The sequence below is a fragment of the Calonectris borealis genome, chromosome 4, assembly GCF_964195595.1.
Source record: "Calonectris borealis chromosome 4, bCalBor7.hap1.2, whole genome shotgun sequence".
NCBI classification, from domain to species: Eukaryota; Metazoa; Chordata; class Aves; order Procellariiformes; family Procellariidae; genus Calonectris; species Calonectris borealis.
The window spans coordinates 55,663,394-55,680,105 of NC_134315.1; the positions used below are offsets into that span (position 1 = coordinate 55,663,394).

General features: G+C 40.9%; 1 protein-coding gene across 2 annotated transcripts in view; it reads right to left on the minus strand.

Moving 5' to 3' along the window:
- Window positions 1–2,445: 2,445 nt before the first annotated feature.
- TSPAN5 (tetraspanin 5) overlaps window positions 2,446–16,712 on the minus strand; it is a 95,569-nt gene continuing 81,302 nt past the window's right edge. Inside the window, exons 3-8 of one of the 2 annotated variants that reach the window (XM_075149604.1) lie at window positions 15,508–15,654; window positions 13,437–13,607; window positions 11,778–11,903; window positions 8,566–8,613; window positions 8,323–8,439; window positions 2,446–7,750 (exon numbers count right to left, since the gene is read on the minus strand). In XM_075149604.1, coding sequence (XP_075005705.1) covers window positions 7,685–7,750; window positions 8,323–8,439; window positions 8,566–8,613; window positions 11,778–11,903; window positions 13,437–13,607; window positions 15,508–15,654 — 675 coding nt within the window. In that variant the 3' untranslated portion in view covers window positions 2,446–7,684. The remainder of the gene's footprint in view (window positions 7,751–8,322; window positions 8,440–8,565; window positions 8,614–11,777; window positions 11,904–13,436; window positions 13,608–15,507; window positions 15,655–16,712) is intronic. The other variant, XM_075149605.1, reaches the window with a different exon arrangement.

Below are 16,712 nucleotides of genomic sequence, written 5' to 3' on the forward strand. Positions count from 1 at the left end.
ACACAAGCTGGGTATGAAAAGAAACTTGCCTCAAGTAGTTTAAGCTCTGAGACTGCACCAAAACCCAGCGGATGCTACAGGAGTATTCACACTGCAGAGATTCCACGTCCATTTAATCCAGTGCCAGAAACACACATACTCTCTACATACAACTCTAATACTAGACTGTACAACAGCCTCTTATTTGAAAAAACGTTCAAAAGATGTTTGCTAGTAGTAGTGCAATAAAGGTACTGACAGAGCGTAGAGCTGTGAACACAGACCAGGACCCCGAGACATCAGGCCCCAAATAACACAGAACCTCTGCACTGCTGAACGTAACCAGCATGTTTACAATCACAGTTCACAGAGGACCCACACGAGCCCAAGTTTTCTCAGGCATGGCAATAATTTCCATTGATTTAAACAGATCCCAAAATACATTTGAAAGACCAGTTATCAATGACTGACTTGGTTCTAGAAAGAGACTATTCCTTTTGACATCGGTATAAGATGCAAGTGAGTATAAACTCACATGAGCTGATCATAACGAACGAAGTTGTGACACCAACAAAATTCCCATTCAGTGGTTGTCTAACTGGACCTCAGGTTAAGCATTAGCCATATCCTTATCACCAAATTTTTACTAGGGATACCACTGTCACAGCAAGCACAAAGGGCAACGCTGATATCCTGCTACTTTCAGATGGTTTCCCTGGATGGAATATCAAGTGACTTACATTTGTAGATAAAATCTGTGCTAAGGCTATAGACGGAAGGAAAGACTGCACAAGGGCAAAGGTGGGTGTACGTCACAGTAGAAGGAGACAACTGAAGAGACTGTATCTATCCACACAAATGCTGTGCTGTTCTGAGGTGTGCTGCAGCCTGCAGGTCACTTCTATGTAGCTGGCAAATCATTTCTCCTCTGAGCCCTCTTTTAATAAGAGAAACGGGCTCTAAGGACATTACTATCACACGCATTTCACTACTCACTTTACTGAAGTCAACTGAATTGAAATTGGTGACAATAGTTCTGATTAGATGTTTAATAGATAGATTATATCTAAGAAAAGCTTTACATCTGCTGCTCAGACTATTTTTATGGTGGTGATGCCAGACATCAGGCCTTTTCATCTGTCTACTGCCACAGCAAACCAAACTAAAACGACCACTACCACAGTACGTGGGTCAGGCAGTACCTTCCCGGTGTGCTACGTTTGACTGCGTCTGTATGACTTTTGCAAGACCTAGCATCACACCTGTCAGGAAGATAAAAAGCACACAGGTGTTTTTACATTTCACGGTGTGGAAATACAAGGAACAGTTTCGCTTTGGGTAAGGCACAAACCCCAACAATATGGGCCTTGGATCCAGAGGACCTATTGGCCAAATGAGACCACGACACCCAGAAAAGGTCATTTGTTTCAAAAGTTCTAGAAATGGTAACTAGCTACAACTTCAAGAAACACATGCAAGTCTGTTAGGAGTTTGACAGAATGCAGGTAGCCACTCCTAGTCTGTCCCTCCATCATGAAAGCGTCTTATCCAGGTGTGTCACATCTATTGGACATTACGAAGATTTAGGCAAGGCAATGCCCTCGACTTTGCTTCTTTTTGGGTGACTTTTGTTCTTCCCTCCCCCCGCCAAGGGCTCCACATTTGCATTCTTATTTTGCCAAATCATTTCCGTACTTCAGATAAATGTATACGCCTGAAACATGCAAAAGGCATTGGACTTCCATTTGGATATAGAGGCATGCTTTTAAATCAGTCATGGTGGTGTTTTGTGGGCAAAACTGTAGGTTTGAGATATTGAATTGGATTAGCTTGCTCTACAGTTTTTGAAATACTGAAAAACTGGGCTGCTTCCTCCTCTGTCTAAACAAGCACAAGACATAATTACTCATTTTTACCTGCACAATAAAATAAGCCAGCTCTCACCGCTTGTTTAATGACATGTTGCACTTAGAAAAGTGAAATTCCCACCTCCCTTTACAAAAGTTTAATTAAGTTATGACAAATCCCCTTTTGCTCCCTGCAAAGCAGCAACTTCTGAACACTTCAGCGTCACTAAAATGATTATGGGGAGCGCTCCAACAGTTGTACTAACCAGCAGCCACAGCAGTCTGAGGAACACCAACGACCTGTCAGAGAGAAGCAGAGCACGTTCATTAGCCAGAGACTTCAACAACGGCTGACAGTAGATATGGGATCTCCTCATGTGGGGATGTGCTCTTCACATATTAGCTTATTATTCATTTAAGGGCAGCCGCTGGCGGGGTTATAATGTGTTTTGTGACTTAATTAGAACAAAATATTCTACATTGTCTACGAGACTTGGGGATTTATCTCCCCTGTAAGTTTGGGGGAGGGCAGGCGGGGGGTCTTCTGGAGGAATTCTGCGTGAACATAACTTTGTACTGTTACTGCTAAGTGCTACATCAAGAGTACGCATTCACAACATCATATTTCACGCAATTTTATTTATAAAATTGTAATTATCTAACAAATTGCATATAAAATGATTTACTTCAAGTAAATACAGAATACTGCACAACTATTAAAACTATTGTATTGTCCATCATAAGTGTATTAAAACATTCCTAAAAAATGTCTCTATTAAAAAAAAAAAAACCAAGAACACAAGTAGCATGATCAAGACCACTTTCAATAGCTTAAAATGAATTACCAGGAAGTTGCATTAACTTCCTAAGTAGACTCCAGTTACATCCATTGAGATCAGCATGTGATACAATACCACAGTCTAATGCTAAAGATGACAAGTAATACATTATGCACCTGATCTATGCTTTTCTCCTAGACTGAAGGTAACCAGTCTGAAATCAGAAAACTAAAGCTCAAGTCAAACTCTACTGGGCATGCAGTTCTGTTATAGCGATACTTTCAATCGGTAAGTGTAGCTGGCTTTTACAATCAATTTTACAACTGATAAAAAAAGGAACACAAGAGAATACATTCGTATAAAAAGGAATGATACACATAGGGTAAATATCGACACCTTGCCGTACACCCCAGAGAGAGAGATTCAGTTGGAACTAATCTGGAATATATGTATCAGAGACGGGTCTGAGTCACAAACCCAAATCCCAGTCTCCCCAGAGCTCAAGGTAGTATCAGGTCCATCTCTACTACGTACACAGCGTGAACATGAACACACATACATATGGAGCTTTTTATTAACACATTTATATTGCCGAAACACAAAAGACAGCTAGCAGTGCTGCCTGGTGCACACTAGTAGTCATAACACTTATTTTTATACTGCATGTTAAGGGAGACATTTTTTTTTTCCTTTTCTTTTCTTCAAGTGGCAAAATTTGGTAGCTAATGGATCCAACAGGGTAGTTTTATTTTGTTTGCTTTAGACAGTTTCAATTACAGGTATCTGAAAAAGTTTCAGAGAGGAAACAAAAATGGGAGGGAAGAACTGGAACCTTCAACGGTGCTTGACACCTGTTGAGATCTGATCTCCTTCCTAAGTGTTTGCAGAACTGCCATTTCAATGCACCCAAAAGGCACACACAGCAAGAAGGAAAACGGAATCAAAAACTCACACGAGCTTCTCTTGTAAGCAACATTGTTCATCAGAATCAATTTTACCAAGGGCATTTCTAAAGTAGTAAAAACACAGATTAACGTCCAGGACAGTTCTTATAGCACCATGTTTAGTCCTGCCGCAAGTGATGGCAACTTCCCATAACTGGTAGGGGGTGCTGACTCCGACCCTCCATTTTACAGTCGAATGCTGTTCTAATGCCAAGTGGCAAAGGCAAAAGGCAAGGGAGGTGCTGCTACCGACCAGAGCCCGCGTGGCTGGCCAGGGCCTTCCCTCCCTCCGGTGCCTGCTTGCACGCCCGCTGTGTAGACACTAGAGGGCAGGCGATTAAAGCACTCCCGCCTCACCTCCGGGCCAGGTAGAGCCTGAACGACCACTCAGTTTTCATCAGCAAACTCTCACGGTGGACACCTTTCAGATCTATCATAAACACTTTTAGGGTGAAAAGCAGTCATGTGCAAGAATCGTTTAATCGGCATGCTACTATTTACATTTCAAACACTATTTACACACCGGAACTACAGTTAGCATCTCTCTCAAAGGGGAGAGAAGGCGGCTTTCAGGACAGAGTAACTTGAGCAAGCATCTCCACAGCTTCAAACTCTAAGGGGCACAATCAAAATTACGGATTTTGAAGCAAAGAGATACTACTGCTACTGAAACAGACACACAGAGACAAATGAAACATTTGTCCATTAGGCTATTAATTAAAAAAAAAAAAGAGAGCAATCAAACAACAGAAAGGCCTGTGAATATGGAGAGTATTTAGAAAGGAGAGGAGCAAGGACTGTGATGCCCTTTTGCAGGGCTCAGTGGGGAATTTGGAAATGGCTTTAAAGCCAGGGCTACTGCTGAAGCTACCAGATCTCTCATTAGCAATGCCACCATCCCATATGACTCACCCAGCAAGCAGAGCTGCTTTACACTCCACAAGGGCCATAAGCCTGACAACACATTTCTGAACAACTACTGCACATTAAAGATAATTAGACTGACCTCTGAACTCACTTCTACCCCACCACCACACCAGGCAGGCTAGAAATTGCCAAGAAGTCATACCACCTACCATATCTTATTGCTTTAGAAAATGAGCCCATGTAGCCAGCAGTTGTGCTTAGTTGCAGCTCACCTGCAAAGTTTTCTGGAAGAAAGCTTGCTTGCATTTGGCAGGCTCTGACAACAATAGATTGATTTCCAAGGCCTCCCACAAGCTCTCCAAACCGGACACCTAAGCTGCTGAGTAGCTGTTGCTGGGGCATTTCTAAGACATCTTACCCGATCTGCAGACAAAAAATGTGGGATTTAAATGTGCAATATAGACAACTAATCCTAAACATTCAGTATGCAACCATCAAACAACTGCAAAAATGAGGAAAATAAGAGCAACTCTTGGGAGCGGGGAAGGGGGGAAAATCAGCATCTGCAGCAATAAAGACAAGCTCTAGAAAAATAAGTTATTTAGTGGTTTTTATAAGAACAGTCAGTTATTCCGGGACTCAGCAGAAGTGTTGCACATTTGTGTGTACACGTGCAAGTAATGAGAACAAGATTTGCTCACCTCAGAGCGTTTACCTTCCTATCAGTCTGACACTGCCAATAGCACGTCCAGCAGACTGGAACTCAGAGAACAGCGGGACAAGACAGAAGGCCAATACAGTACAACTGCAGAAATTCAAGTAGAAGAATGAAGTTGTCTTCAGAAGCCCACAGTAGCAACAGCAGTATTCAAGATCAGTGGCAATAAGGAATGTTTCTGTAATGTAGGCTTTTTTTCTTTTTCTCCAAACCAAAGTGCTGGGTCACAATCAAGGCTCTTGGGTGGAGGTGTTACTTCCTCAACCGCACTTCCCTGATTTCTCTCCGCACCATTTTGTCTCAGTGCAGCAACACTGGTGCTGATGATCTGTCTGTCCTGCTGCTATCAGGCAAGCCGGTGCGTCCCTTTGGCGGGAAACAAACACCAGTAACTCCTCAAGCTGAGGGGTGGCTAAGAAAAACATAACACTGTGGTGAGATGGAACCAACTTTATTAAGGACAGTGAATTATAATTGCTTTCAAAGGCTTTAAAAAAAAAAATTACTCTGAGTCATGGCTGGCCTTTAACAGCAGATACCAAAGGATATGTAAGCTGCCTGATTCAGAGCCAGTCAGTGGGAGTTAACCAGAAGAGGATGAGGTAATGCTCAAAGACAGGAGGACAACAGGACTGTCTGAGGCATCTGTGGAGCGCCAGTGTGCCTACCACCCGCCTTCAGAGGGGAAAAAAACCACGCTCGACTAAAGCACAGAAAGGCAAAATGTGCAAGGGTACATAGACTCACATGTTTAAGAGTCATAGGACCAGAAAGGACCTTAATAGGTCATCAGACCAGCCTTCTATCCATCCCCCAGAACAGGGAAGCTTTGAAAGCAATGCATTCATCTCTTCTGCTCCACATACTTCATTTTAGGAAACTCAGAAAGATGCTAAGCTCTTACAAAGAGGTGCTACACACTCTTTGCCAGTGTCTGATCAAAGCAGGAGCCAAGAGCTCACGCTTTCAGGACTGGTTCTGCAGATACTGAGAAGGGTCATACAACAAGTTAAATTTATACAAAGTGCAATAAAACTACCCAAGCCATGGTCAGGTTTGTAAGTTCACTATTATTAGTGAAGAAGAACAAATCAAAAACCCTAAGCTGGATGGAGTCTGATCTAATTCTTCTTCTGCTATTTGTGCTTTATTCCAAATTCTACTCTCTTTTGTCCAATCCAAAAGAGTCTGTCTTGGCTGATCCTAATACACGCTTCTATTTTAAAACTTTTATTCCATTGCTTCAAGAAAGCTTTTTGTTGCATTTAGAGCAACAAAGGGAGACGCATCTCCATAGCAAGGATTTGTTCACTGGAGGTAAGCATTTACTCTGCCAAAAGTTCTCTCCAACTTCCAAGGGAATGGGATGTGACCCTTCCATAATCACATGCATTTACCAATAAATAAGTTTGGATTAGACTGTATTAAAACATATGCACAGATTTAAAGCACTGGAGTGTCACAGATTCTTACTCCACAGCTCATGCAAGTAAAAAGAATTAAAGAAAAAAGAAAAAAAGAAAGACCAAAGCCTCAGCTAGGAACAGACCAAGGAATTATCTTAAAAGAAGTTTTGCACAAGTATATCAAAGCACTAATATTGGTGAGATCCCTAAATACATTAGGTTACACTAAATTCCAGAGAAACAGAAGATTTAGCCATATCAGATACATATGTTTTGATTTTTTTAAGTTAATATATAATTCATTCTTTGAATAATATTATTCACTTGGACCCAACATCCACACTGCTTTCATACATTTATACAGTTATATCCCATCCTTGCCTTAAGAGACTGATGTCCTAAGGTATGGCAGCAACCAAAGGCTTTACAACCCTTGTTTATCAAAGATAAAACTCCTTTCCCTTCAAACAAGGGTGGAGAAGGAAGAAATATATTGATAAAATTAGGCAATTCTCCCTGTGAGCTTGCTGATTCCAACCTCAAAGTACTAGGGAGATGGCTGGAAGCTTGCGTAAAAAAAAAATTTTCCCTTGTTTTAAAAACAATTTCTTTTACTGTACAATAGATGCATAGAAAGTTGCTTCCTGCTTGATGGGTTCAGGCCTGTAGCTATGTTTAGCTGTGAAAACGAGAAGATTGTTCCTTTACAGAGTGTTGAGGAGAGAGACCATCTGAGGAATATTTGGCAGCTATCGAAGAGCTCATGACACGAAGAATAAACAGCATATCCACAGACTATAACGATGCAACTCTGTCCCACTGAATACACCAATTTAAAAAAAGTGTCCACCTATTACTCAGGATCAAGAATACAGTAGAGATTCACGGCTCAACAGCTTTCAAAATGGTGGTTTAAGAGAAAAAAACTTGTCAGTGAGCAGCAGATTTTAAAGAGCCCACTCTTCTCTCCCCCACCCCAAAGAAACACGAGTTCACTGCAACATCAGGAACTTAGACTTGAGACTACTTGGGAGAGAAGGCTTCCCTGTCACCCATGTCCATACAGCTTGGTGTCGGAGCGACACACTGGAGGTTTCAGAGGGTTTCAGTTGTCCAGTGTCTTGTTGTGGTTACTTCAGCAGTTTTACCAGCTGGCTCTGACAGCCTCAATGTCACTAACCAAATTCTGGGCTAAGCATATCCCAAATATCTGGAAGAGACAACAGTTTATTCATTTGGAGCATCGGACAACTCTTTTCACACAGGCAAACTCCTTAGGTTATACAGAACTTTGACATGAAAACAAGCAGCAGAAAGTTAGAAATCAAATTAACAGTAAGTGTTGGAAGAAGGAAGAATATCGAAAAACTCCTGTAACCCCAGTATTTTTATAGTGCCACTGGGTTCCGGGAAATTGAACAGTTCTAGACTTGCTTCACAAAAGAAACTGTAAAGGCTTTTTGCTGCTCTTTTAAGTACCATCAGAAACAATAAGTCTCTACAGGCTTAAAAATCTCTACCTAATCTTTGTCTAAAACAGAGTGTTATTTTTGACCTGAAGACAGTTAAAAAAAAAAGTATCCATACAGATAAAAATTAAATACTCCTTAACACAAAGAAATCCTCATGCATTTAGCTCCCCTCACTAAAACCTACAGACATTATATTTCTAAGTGCAACTGACACTGTATTTCCAGTTCTGATATACAGTTCCCCCCCCTCATATATTCTATTTATCTGTTGTTCTTGTGTGTAACTCATGACAGGGAATGTGATGTTTACCTGCAATAATGCTATCCCAATGAATATACCGGCAACTATGGTAAGATTGTCCTGCAACCATTTCTCAAACTGAGGGACACAGCCTTTAGTGTAGATAACAATCTGCTGGTCAACTTCCTGCCAAGGAGAACAGGGAAGAAAACAGAGATAATTATATTCAACTATACCATCAGCAGAATAACCTGCTCTTGCAAGAGGGATTCAGATCCTTAAGATACCCACATTAAAAAAAAAAGTGCTTACTGGTTTTTGCCTTGCATCGTAGCCACACTGAGTATTAATAACATCTTCCTAGGAGAGAGAGAGAGACAGAAGAAAGGCAATCAGTGAAACGTCTCCCAAACACCCTCTCCAAGCTCCCCGAGTTGGTCCTGTATGTAATAAGACAATCACCCTAACTTTGGTTACCGTATTGCTTTTTAAAAACCCCTTCCTCTTCCATTCAGTGCTATTAATTATTTGCATCAAACAAAAGCACATGGTCAAAAAATATTTTCAGCCTCAGGGCAGCAAGCTGGGTAAACTGGCCCTCCACCTGAGTGAACTCCATATTCCAGATGCAAGCATTCAGAAGTCAAAGTAAACGGATTAGGGAACATCTATTCTAAGTGAAAGAACCTTCTGCTGAAAAGGTTTTGTCTATACTGAAAAAATATGCCAAGACTACTGTTAACATTTTCAGGGTTCAGTCTGTGCAGCATGAAGGGGTGAGAAGGGGCAGTTCTGTTGCAGAAGTTGCAAGTTCTTACCGAGGACGTCTGTAGAAATATATATAGCACCTAGTTCCTTTCCAAAAACTAGGGAGGAAAAAGAAGAGATGGGGTAATGTGTTCTTACTGCCTATGCTTTCTTACAGGAGCTTGATAACAATGGGAAAGGAGGGGTTTTTTCCTACTGCCTCTGCTTGAGTACTCCCAAAGCACAGGTAATAAAATAGGCTATGGCAGACTTTTCCTACTGAACAAGTGCTATCCACTGGAAGCTAAAGCTGCATTTATTCTGTATACAGAGTTATTTCAGGGCAATAAAACGAAGCAACTACTTTTGGTGTCAGCCACAATGGCAGCAAAATATTAAGTTACTGGCTCATATAGTAACAGTGAGAGAAGAAGGAACTATTCAAGGAAGCAAGAAAATCAGCCAATCTTAGCTAGATGTACTGAACATCACAATTTAATCAAATTATGGGAAGTGAGAAAGGCAGCCAGCAGAGAAAGATTTTAAAAAGCAGCCACACGGAAGGTGTCTCCTCCTATCAGCAGTTAAAGCTTCTCTAAGTGTTTCCTCACTTTGCAGGAAGCACATCAACAGGTCGCATCCTGTCAGTTGCCCGAGTTGGATTCCTTCAATGGACCTTTAAGATTTGAGCAATTTGTATCTTTTAATGAGATGAATGCTTCTGTTCCAGGATCTAAAATATAACAGTGCCACACACTTCAAGGCCATAAAAGTACATGAAATTCCAACAGAGGGATTTTAAGCTTTCTTCTTTGTACTGAATGCCTACTTGCTTTATCATCAGTGTCTTCTGCCTTTAGCCTTGGAATTTGTTAACCGAAAGAAAGCGTGAAGAATGAAATGGAAATAAATCAACTTTTCTAGGCCTTGTCTGTACAATTATTTGAAATATTTCAACCTGCTGAACTATAGCAAAGTGAACTACAGAAGTCCAAATTCATTTTAAAGGAGACTTATTTTGGCCTACCTTAAACTTATCACTTCCTAATTCAAGCTAAACTAAAAGCTAAATTAAAAGTTCAATAAAGCATCCACATAACTTTTTGCATCAGTCCAACACTGCATCCTAATTCTAAAAGGGAGAAATTTGCTTTCCCACAGAATAAACCTGTGTTTATCACTGCAATTGAACCAGTCACAGCTTGGTTACAATTATACCCATTATATGCATGGCTTCTAATATTTTTAGAAATACTATTATTTTTAGTCTTTATTTTAAAGGTAATTAAGCATGTTGCTTCCCTACAATGAATAAGAATGAGACTTATCTTTAAATTTCTGGTTGCTGCATCACCCCCTAAGAAACTGCATAACCATGTACAGAGAGAGAGAGAGAGAGAGAGAGAGAGAGAACTTTAGCATGGATTATGTATTTATAGGATTACCTTGTATTGCTGTCACTGGTTTGGTTTTATAACAACTATATTTTTAAAATTGGGTTGTGATGACCTCTCTGTGTGGGTGGGTGGGCAGACAGGCAAACAGTAGGGGGAATCCTAAGCATAATGTAATGCTTGAGCCTAACCTACATTTTGTTTTAATATTTCACTAAAACATTTTCAGCAATGTTTGTGAGAAAGATTCAAACTACTGTGAAGACATGTTCACTGCAGAGGAACCAGAATGCAGCTTTGCAAGTGGCAGTGCCTTATCAGGAGAGGGGGAGAGCAGCAGTAGTGACTGGATGCTGGGAGCAGTGACTGCATTGCATTAGCAAGGCAGGAAGCACCTGAGGTGCCTGTTGGCAACTTGCCTGACTTTAGTCAGTGCTACAGACTCATACATTCAAGGAACTATAAGTCACTCCAGGTGGAGAAAATGCCACAGCTGAACTACTAGATAATACAAGCACTCACAGGCTGCTTCTTTTAAGCTATATGAAAGTCAAATGTATGCAGTGTTAGCTACATAACAGTTTCCATGCACACACCCATCCCTATTCCAAGCCTTTCACTGTCAGTGAACTGCTTCCCTACACTTTACCCTTCATTCTTGATCATGTCCGTCCTAGTAATGCATGGCTCCAACATTTTCTGCTTGATGATCCAGAACTATAACTATTTTAAAAGACAAGAAAATTTACCAAGAAGCTGGTTCCCTCAAACAATTTCTGACCTTTCAAGTCTGATCTCAGGTGATTGTAGGACAAGCAGTAATTTTAAAGGGAAAAAAGAGCATGTAAAGATGCCCATACCCGACTTAAGATTCTAATGCAAACATATGTCAGTTTTTCAGGGCACAGACTGTCATTCATTACTGTACCTAGCACAAACTGGGTCAAACTGGCTGCAGCCTCTGGACACTGCGTTAAATAATGAGTAATACAGGCTTTAGAGTGTCTGATCTTAGAGTTGCTGTTCTTTAAGGCAGCAAATAAAATATCCTGATGATATTCAATCAAAAGCTCTTATCATTCAACTCATTAAGGGCTTCTGCTTTTTAAACTTGCCAAAATTGATATGTATGTTCAGCCAAGCCCATGGTTCTCTCATTCTAATGAAAAGCAGCAAACAGCATACAATGAAGACTTAAGTTAGCTCTGGATTTTTGCTGACTGCAGAAGAGTTAGTGGTTAAGCTGAGCTGTAAGTACAAAAAAAAAACATACAGGTTGGTAAGAAGGTAACGATCATGCGTGACTACCAGAAAAAAAAAAAATCTTACAGAATGATTTAAAATTGGAACAGCAGACCCATCCTACCCTTGACTGTCACTTACGGCAGGATCTTTAGTGCAGCAAGAGAATGGCACACCACAGCGCTCTCGACTTGCGTTGGAATCTGTGCAATTGAAGTAAATATTAAGGTTCCAGTCATCAGCTCCAAAAGCCCCACAGCACTGCCACTAGAACAAAGAAAGGAGAGCTTTTTGACTTTCAGAACAAACAAATCTCAGCATCAGTAACATGCATCATAGCTGCCAGTTTCCCTCCAGCTTTCAAAACAAAATCTGAGATTCCCTCTGGTTTCATTGAAGCTGGCTTGTTTTTGGTTTTTTTTTAAAAAAAGACCATTCCAAACCTGTAAGTTGCTCTAAAATTATCATGTGATTAAAGTATGTTCACACCCTGCAACGCTGCTCTCTGGAGAGAAACCCATGGAATCAGCTGATAAGCCTACACAATACCAGAGTTGCACAGGCCTACAAGCTCAGGCCCCAGGGATAGTAGAGCCAAGAGTATGATACTCTGTCCATTCTAATGTGCCCTGGGTTCGCAACAAAACTAATCAGCTCCAAGAGCTACACTGGTATAGCTAACTCCTTTTGCCAGTTTGGGGGAATCTTTGCCTGGCTGTACATCATAGAATCACAGAATCATTAAGGTTGGAAAAGACCTCTAAGATCATCGAGTCCAACCATCAACCCAACACCACCATGCCCACTACACTATGTCCCTAAGCGCCTCATCTACACGTCTTCTAAATACTTCCAGGGATGGTGACTCCACCACTTCCCTGGGCAGCCTGGTCCAAGGCCTGACCACTCTTTCAGTAAAGAAATTTCTCCTAATGTCCAATCCAAACCTCCCCTGGGGCAACTCGAGGCCATTTCCTCTCATCCTATCGCTAGTTACTTGGCAGAAGAGACCAACACCCACCTCGCTACAACCTCCTTTCACGTAGCTGTAGAGCGCGTTGAGGTCTCCCTTGAACCTCCTTTCTCCAGACTAAACAACCCCAGTTCCCTCAGCCACTCCTCATAAGACACGTGCTCCAGGCCCTTCACCAGCTTCATTGCCCTTCTCTGGACACGCTCCACCACCTCCATGTCCTTCTTGTAGCGAGGGGCCCAAAACTGAACACAGTATTCGAGGTGCGGCCTCACCAGTGCCGAGTACAGGGGCACGATCACCTCCCTGCCACACTAGTGTGGCTGGCCACACTATTTCTGATACAGGCCAGGATGCCGTTGGCCTTCTTGGCCACCTGGGCACACTGCCGGCTCATGTTCATCAGACAGCATGAACACATTATTTCTTGAGCATCACACACATCTTTACTGAAGGCAGGCAGAATCCTTCAAAAAGTAAACATGCCAAATGGCAGGCTTAGTCTCTAGCAAAACATGCTGAATACACGAAGAATTGGTAAAACTTGCTCAACGTACAAAGAATGGACTGGAGATCAGTGGAGCACTGATGGTTTACAGCATTTAAGGAGCTAGCCCAATGAACCCATATATGTCAACTTAAAAGAAATTTAAAAATCCCAAACAAACCACATTTTTAAAAGCTTTAGAATGGCCATTATATATTCAAAATATGCTAGAATATTTCTGTTGTTCCTGGAAGGAACCAAACAGATGGGATGTAAAAAATAGAGTAGGTACTTCTTTAAAGTAAGATTTACAAAAAATAAAAAACATAGTCCAACTTACATATTCCTGTGTGAAGTCTATGAGGTTTTGCAAATCAATGTCATCTCGGTATGCTCTGATGTTGTTGTTTATAAAGAAATACAGCTGGTCCTTTATCCAGTCTTTGAAAACAAATGCTAGAACACCAGCAGTGAGCTCCAAGAAGAAAATAATTCCAAGAAACACAGAAAACTATGAAGAAAAAAGATTAAAATTATTTTGCTTTATGACCAAAAACTTATTTTTCAAGGCTCACAATTATGTCCAGTGTTAGGGCTTTATCTGTTTCAGTGCAAGTTCAAGCTATTCCAGCACAGAGGAAATTTTAAATTAAAAATACACCAGTTTTAATTAGGGCTGTAGCACAGGAATCTTAATTCTATTCTAACAAATAATAAAAATGCCAACAAATTCAAACTTTGGACATTTCACTGGCATTTTCAAAGAGGTCTAAGACAATTCACTGTAAATTTCAACAGAGATGGCTACTCACCACCTGTAGGGCGCTCTGAAAACTCATCTTAAATTTCTGTGTAGGCACTTACATTTTCAAAGGCATAAACAACCAATAGTGCCAGTGAAATGCTTTCTAAGTGACTTTTTCTTTAGACACCCATATTGGTAAAGCTTTGCCTAAGCAGACAAAGCAAAAATTGGTAACAGCAGAAATTAATTAATGACTAAGTCAGAGCAGAATGTCTATGGAATGACTCACATCCACATTAAAACCAAATGAGGCTGCTATGATCAACGCAAATGTAACGGATGCCAAAGGCATTACTAATGATCTGCCACTTTCTCTAAGTATCTCCACTGAGTCTACACTGTTTTAAAACACACAGGGGTCCTCGCATACTGAAGTCCATCCCTTTCGCAACTGCGCCTTTGAGTTTCATTTTAATATGCTCTCTGTGTTTGTTCAGATGCATTTTTAATTTCTCCTGCAGCTGCTGTATAGGAAGCTATTTCTGGTACAGCAGATGGGTTCATTTTAGGCAAGCTAAGAGAAGCAAGGAAGAGGAGGAAAAAAAGTGTTACAATAGCTTCCCCCCCTCCTTTTTTTTTTAAGCAAGACAAGAGCAAGCTAGAACTATCCCAAGCTGCTTTATAAATGCCTCAAGAGCTGTAACTCTCAACTGCCTCCTCCCCTTATACAACACGCCTGTGGGAGCCAAATATGTCACTTGAAGGCAGTTGTTTCACTGGAAGCCTTTTCATGTAACAGCTAATGGTTATGAAGACACAACTACTACCCAGGCTGTGCCCACCTCTGGAAGTTGGGGTGATGGAGGAAAGAATCTTGAATTTTTATTATAAATCTTAAATTTATCTAAACTGGAACATGACACTCTTATCCTCATCTTCAAAGCTCACACAAGGAAGGCTTTAAAAAACAGAATCAGGCTACTTAGTAAAGGAGTTTTGAATACTGAGGTATGTTTGTATATCAGCAAACTATTTTCCTCAACTAACAGTCCAGCCCAGAGTTCAAGACGACAACTTCTAATTTCTTCACCTGTCCTGGGCACATTCTCCTCCCTTTCTCCCTCTCAGGCCCCGGCACTGACAGTAAGCAATGAAGCCTTTTCAAATTAGCTAAACAGTACAGAACTGAGGACTTCAGCAAGCAACCCCTCATAACAGTCCTATCTCCTCTGTACCATGAGGGGCACTTGCACAGTAGAAGTCACACTGGTCACATTCAGTGGTATATCTGTATTCCTCATATTTCATAGGCAGCTTGTTATGGACTCAAAGTTCAACATGCAGATGCTTAGCAGAAATTTCTCCCTTTTCGTGACAGGAAAGCAAAATGTTAGGCTATATCCATATGAAAAGCAGTAGTTCCATGTTATGATTCTTACCATCAATAGTTTCGAACCTTAAAAAAAACCCAGTAAGCACCAGAGACTGAAGAGCTGTAAAGTGTTAACAGTTAAGCAAAAGCGATTCACAGAACAGTACACTCACATCAGATAACACCTTCCGCTCCCCAAAAGACATTTTAAAATCTTTACACAGTTAAGCAGGAACAGAGAACATGACTTATGCTATGTAGCTGATGAACGCCACAGTTGCAAAGGCTACTTACAAATTTGAGAAGAAAGGTATTTTCTCGCAAAGCTCCAATGCATCCTGCAAATCCCAAAATAAACATAACTCCTCCTACCACTAGGAAGAGCCAAACTGGATCAAAGCCTCCCAGGTCAGTGATGGAGGAGATATTGGACAGCACTCCCTGGGAAAGAAACAATGCCAAGGGATAACAAGTATGTTCAGCTTTCAGTTGTACAAATTCTGCCTGCATTTTTCTTTTTAAAAAGGTAGAAGACTACAGCAAATAAACGTTCTGCAGTACAGCAAGAAAACACAATTAAGAAAATCTTTGCATTCAAAAAGAGATAAAAAGGGTGATTATGTACAATATTTCAGAATCAACATGTGCAATGAAGAACAAAATGTGCTTCTGGAGTCCTCTGCGAGAAACCCACAGGGCATTTTGCTGCTTCTGAAGATATGAGAATTAGTCTGCCAGACAGTCAGAACAGATAGTTGAACAAAACTTAATCTTATTACGGATGCTGAGATGCATTTTAGGTATCATATACATTGTTTATGTAAGCACACAATTACACATATTAGAAGTGAGCTCCTAGGTTGCAGCATCTTGCAACAACGAATTTTACACCAAATTTTGACAAACTAGATACCTGGCCAATTCAACTTCAGGCATCTGCAGTGCCAAAACCCCGTTATATAAATAAAGTACAGCTACTGACTAATCACTTGGCAGGAGAAATTTGAAAATAATATTAAGTTTCTTAGTAGGACATAAGGCAGTTTAAGGACTTGTCTTGGGAGAAGGTTTGCACTAACTTAGGTTAGAACCATCATATGGTAAACCACATATGCTGTGTTTTACATATGACAGCCAGCACAGTCTGCTTGTAATGCCTTTGCCCCCTTAGAAGCAGAGGTTGGGTTGTGACACCAGTAATCCTGAGGAACTATTTTATTTTTTTGAACACATTTTAACCAGAGTTTGGCTGATGATGACAGATGGGTCATATCAAGAAGCAAGTACAAAGTCTTGCTTATTCCAGTGAGTTTGCACAGGAACAGTTACAGTTTTCTAAACCCTTTCAGCAGCAAAAAAGCTGAAGTACCACTGTTTCTTTATTCACCTCCCTAGTGCTGCAGGTCAATGCAAAGCACACTGCTGTAGCAGACATCTCTCCACGTGTTTCTCAAAGACGACTGAACCCAGACTGAGTGCTTTGGACTACTGCTTTCCCT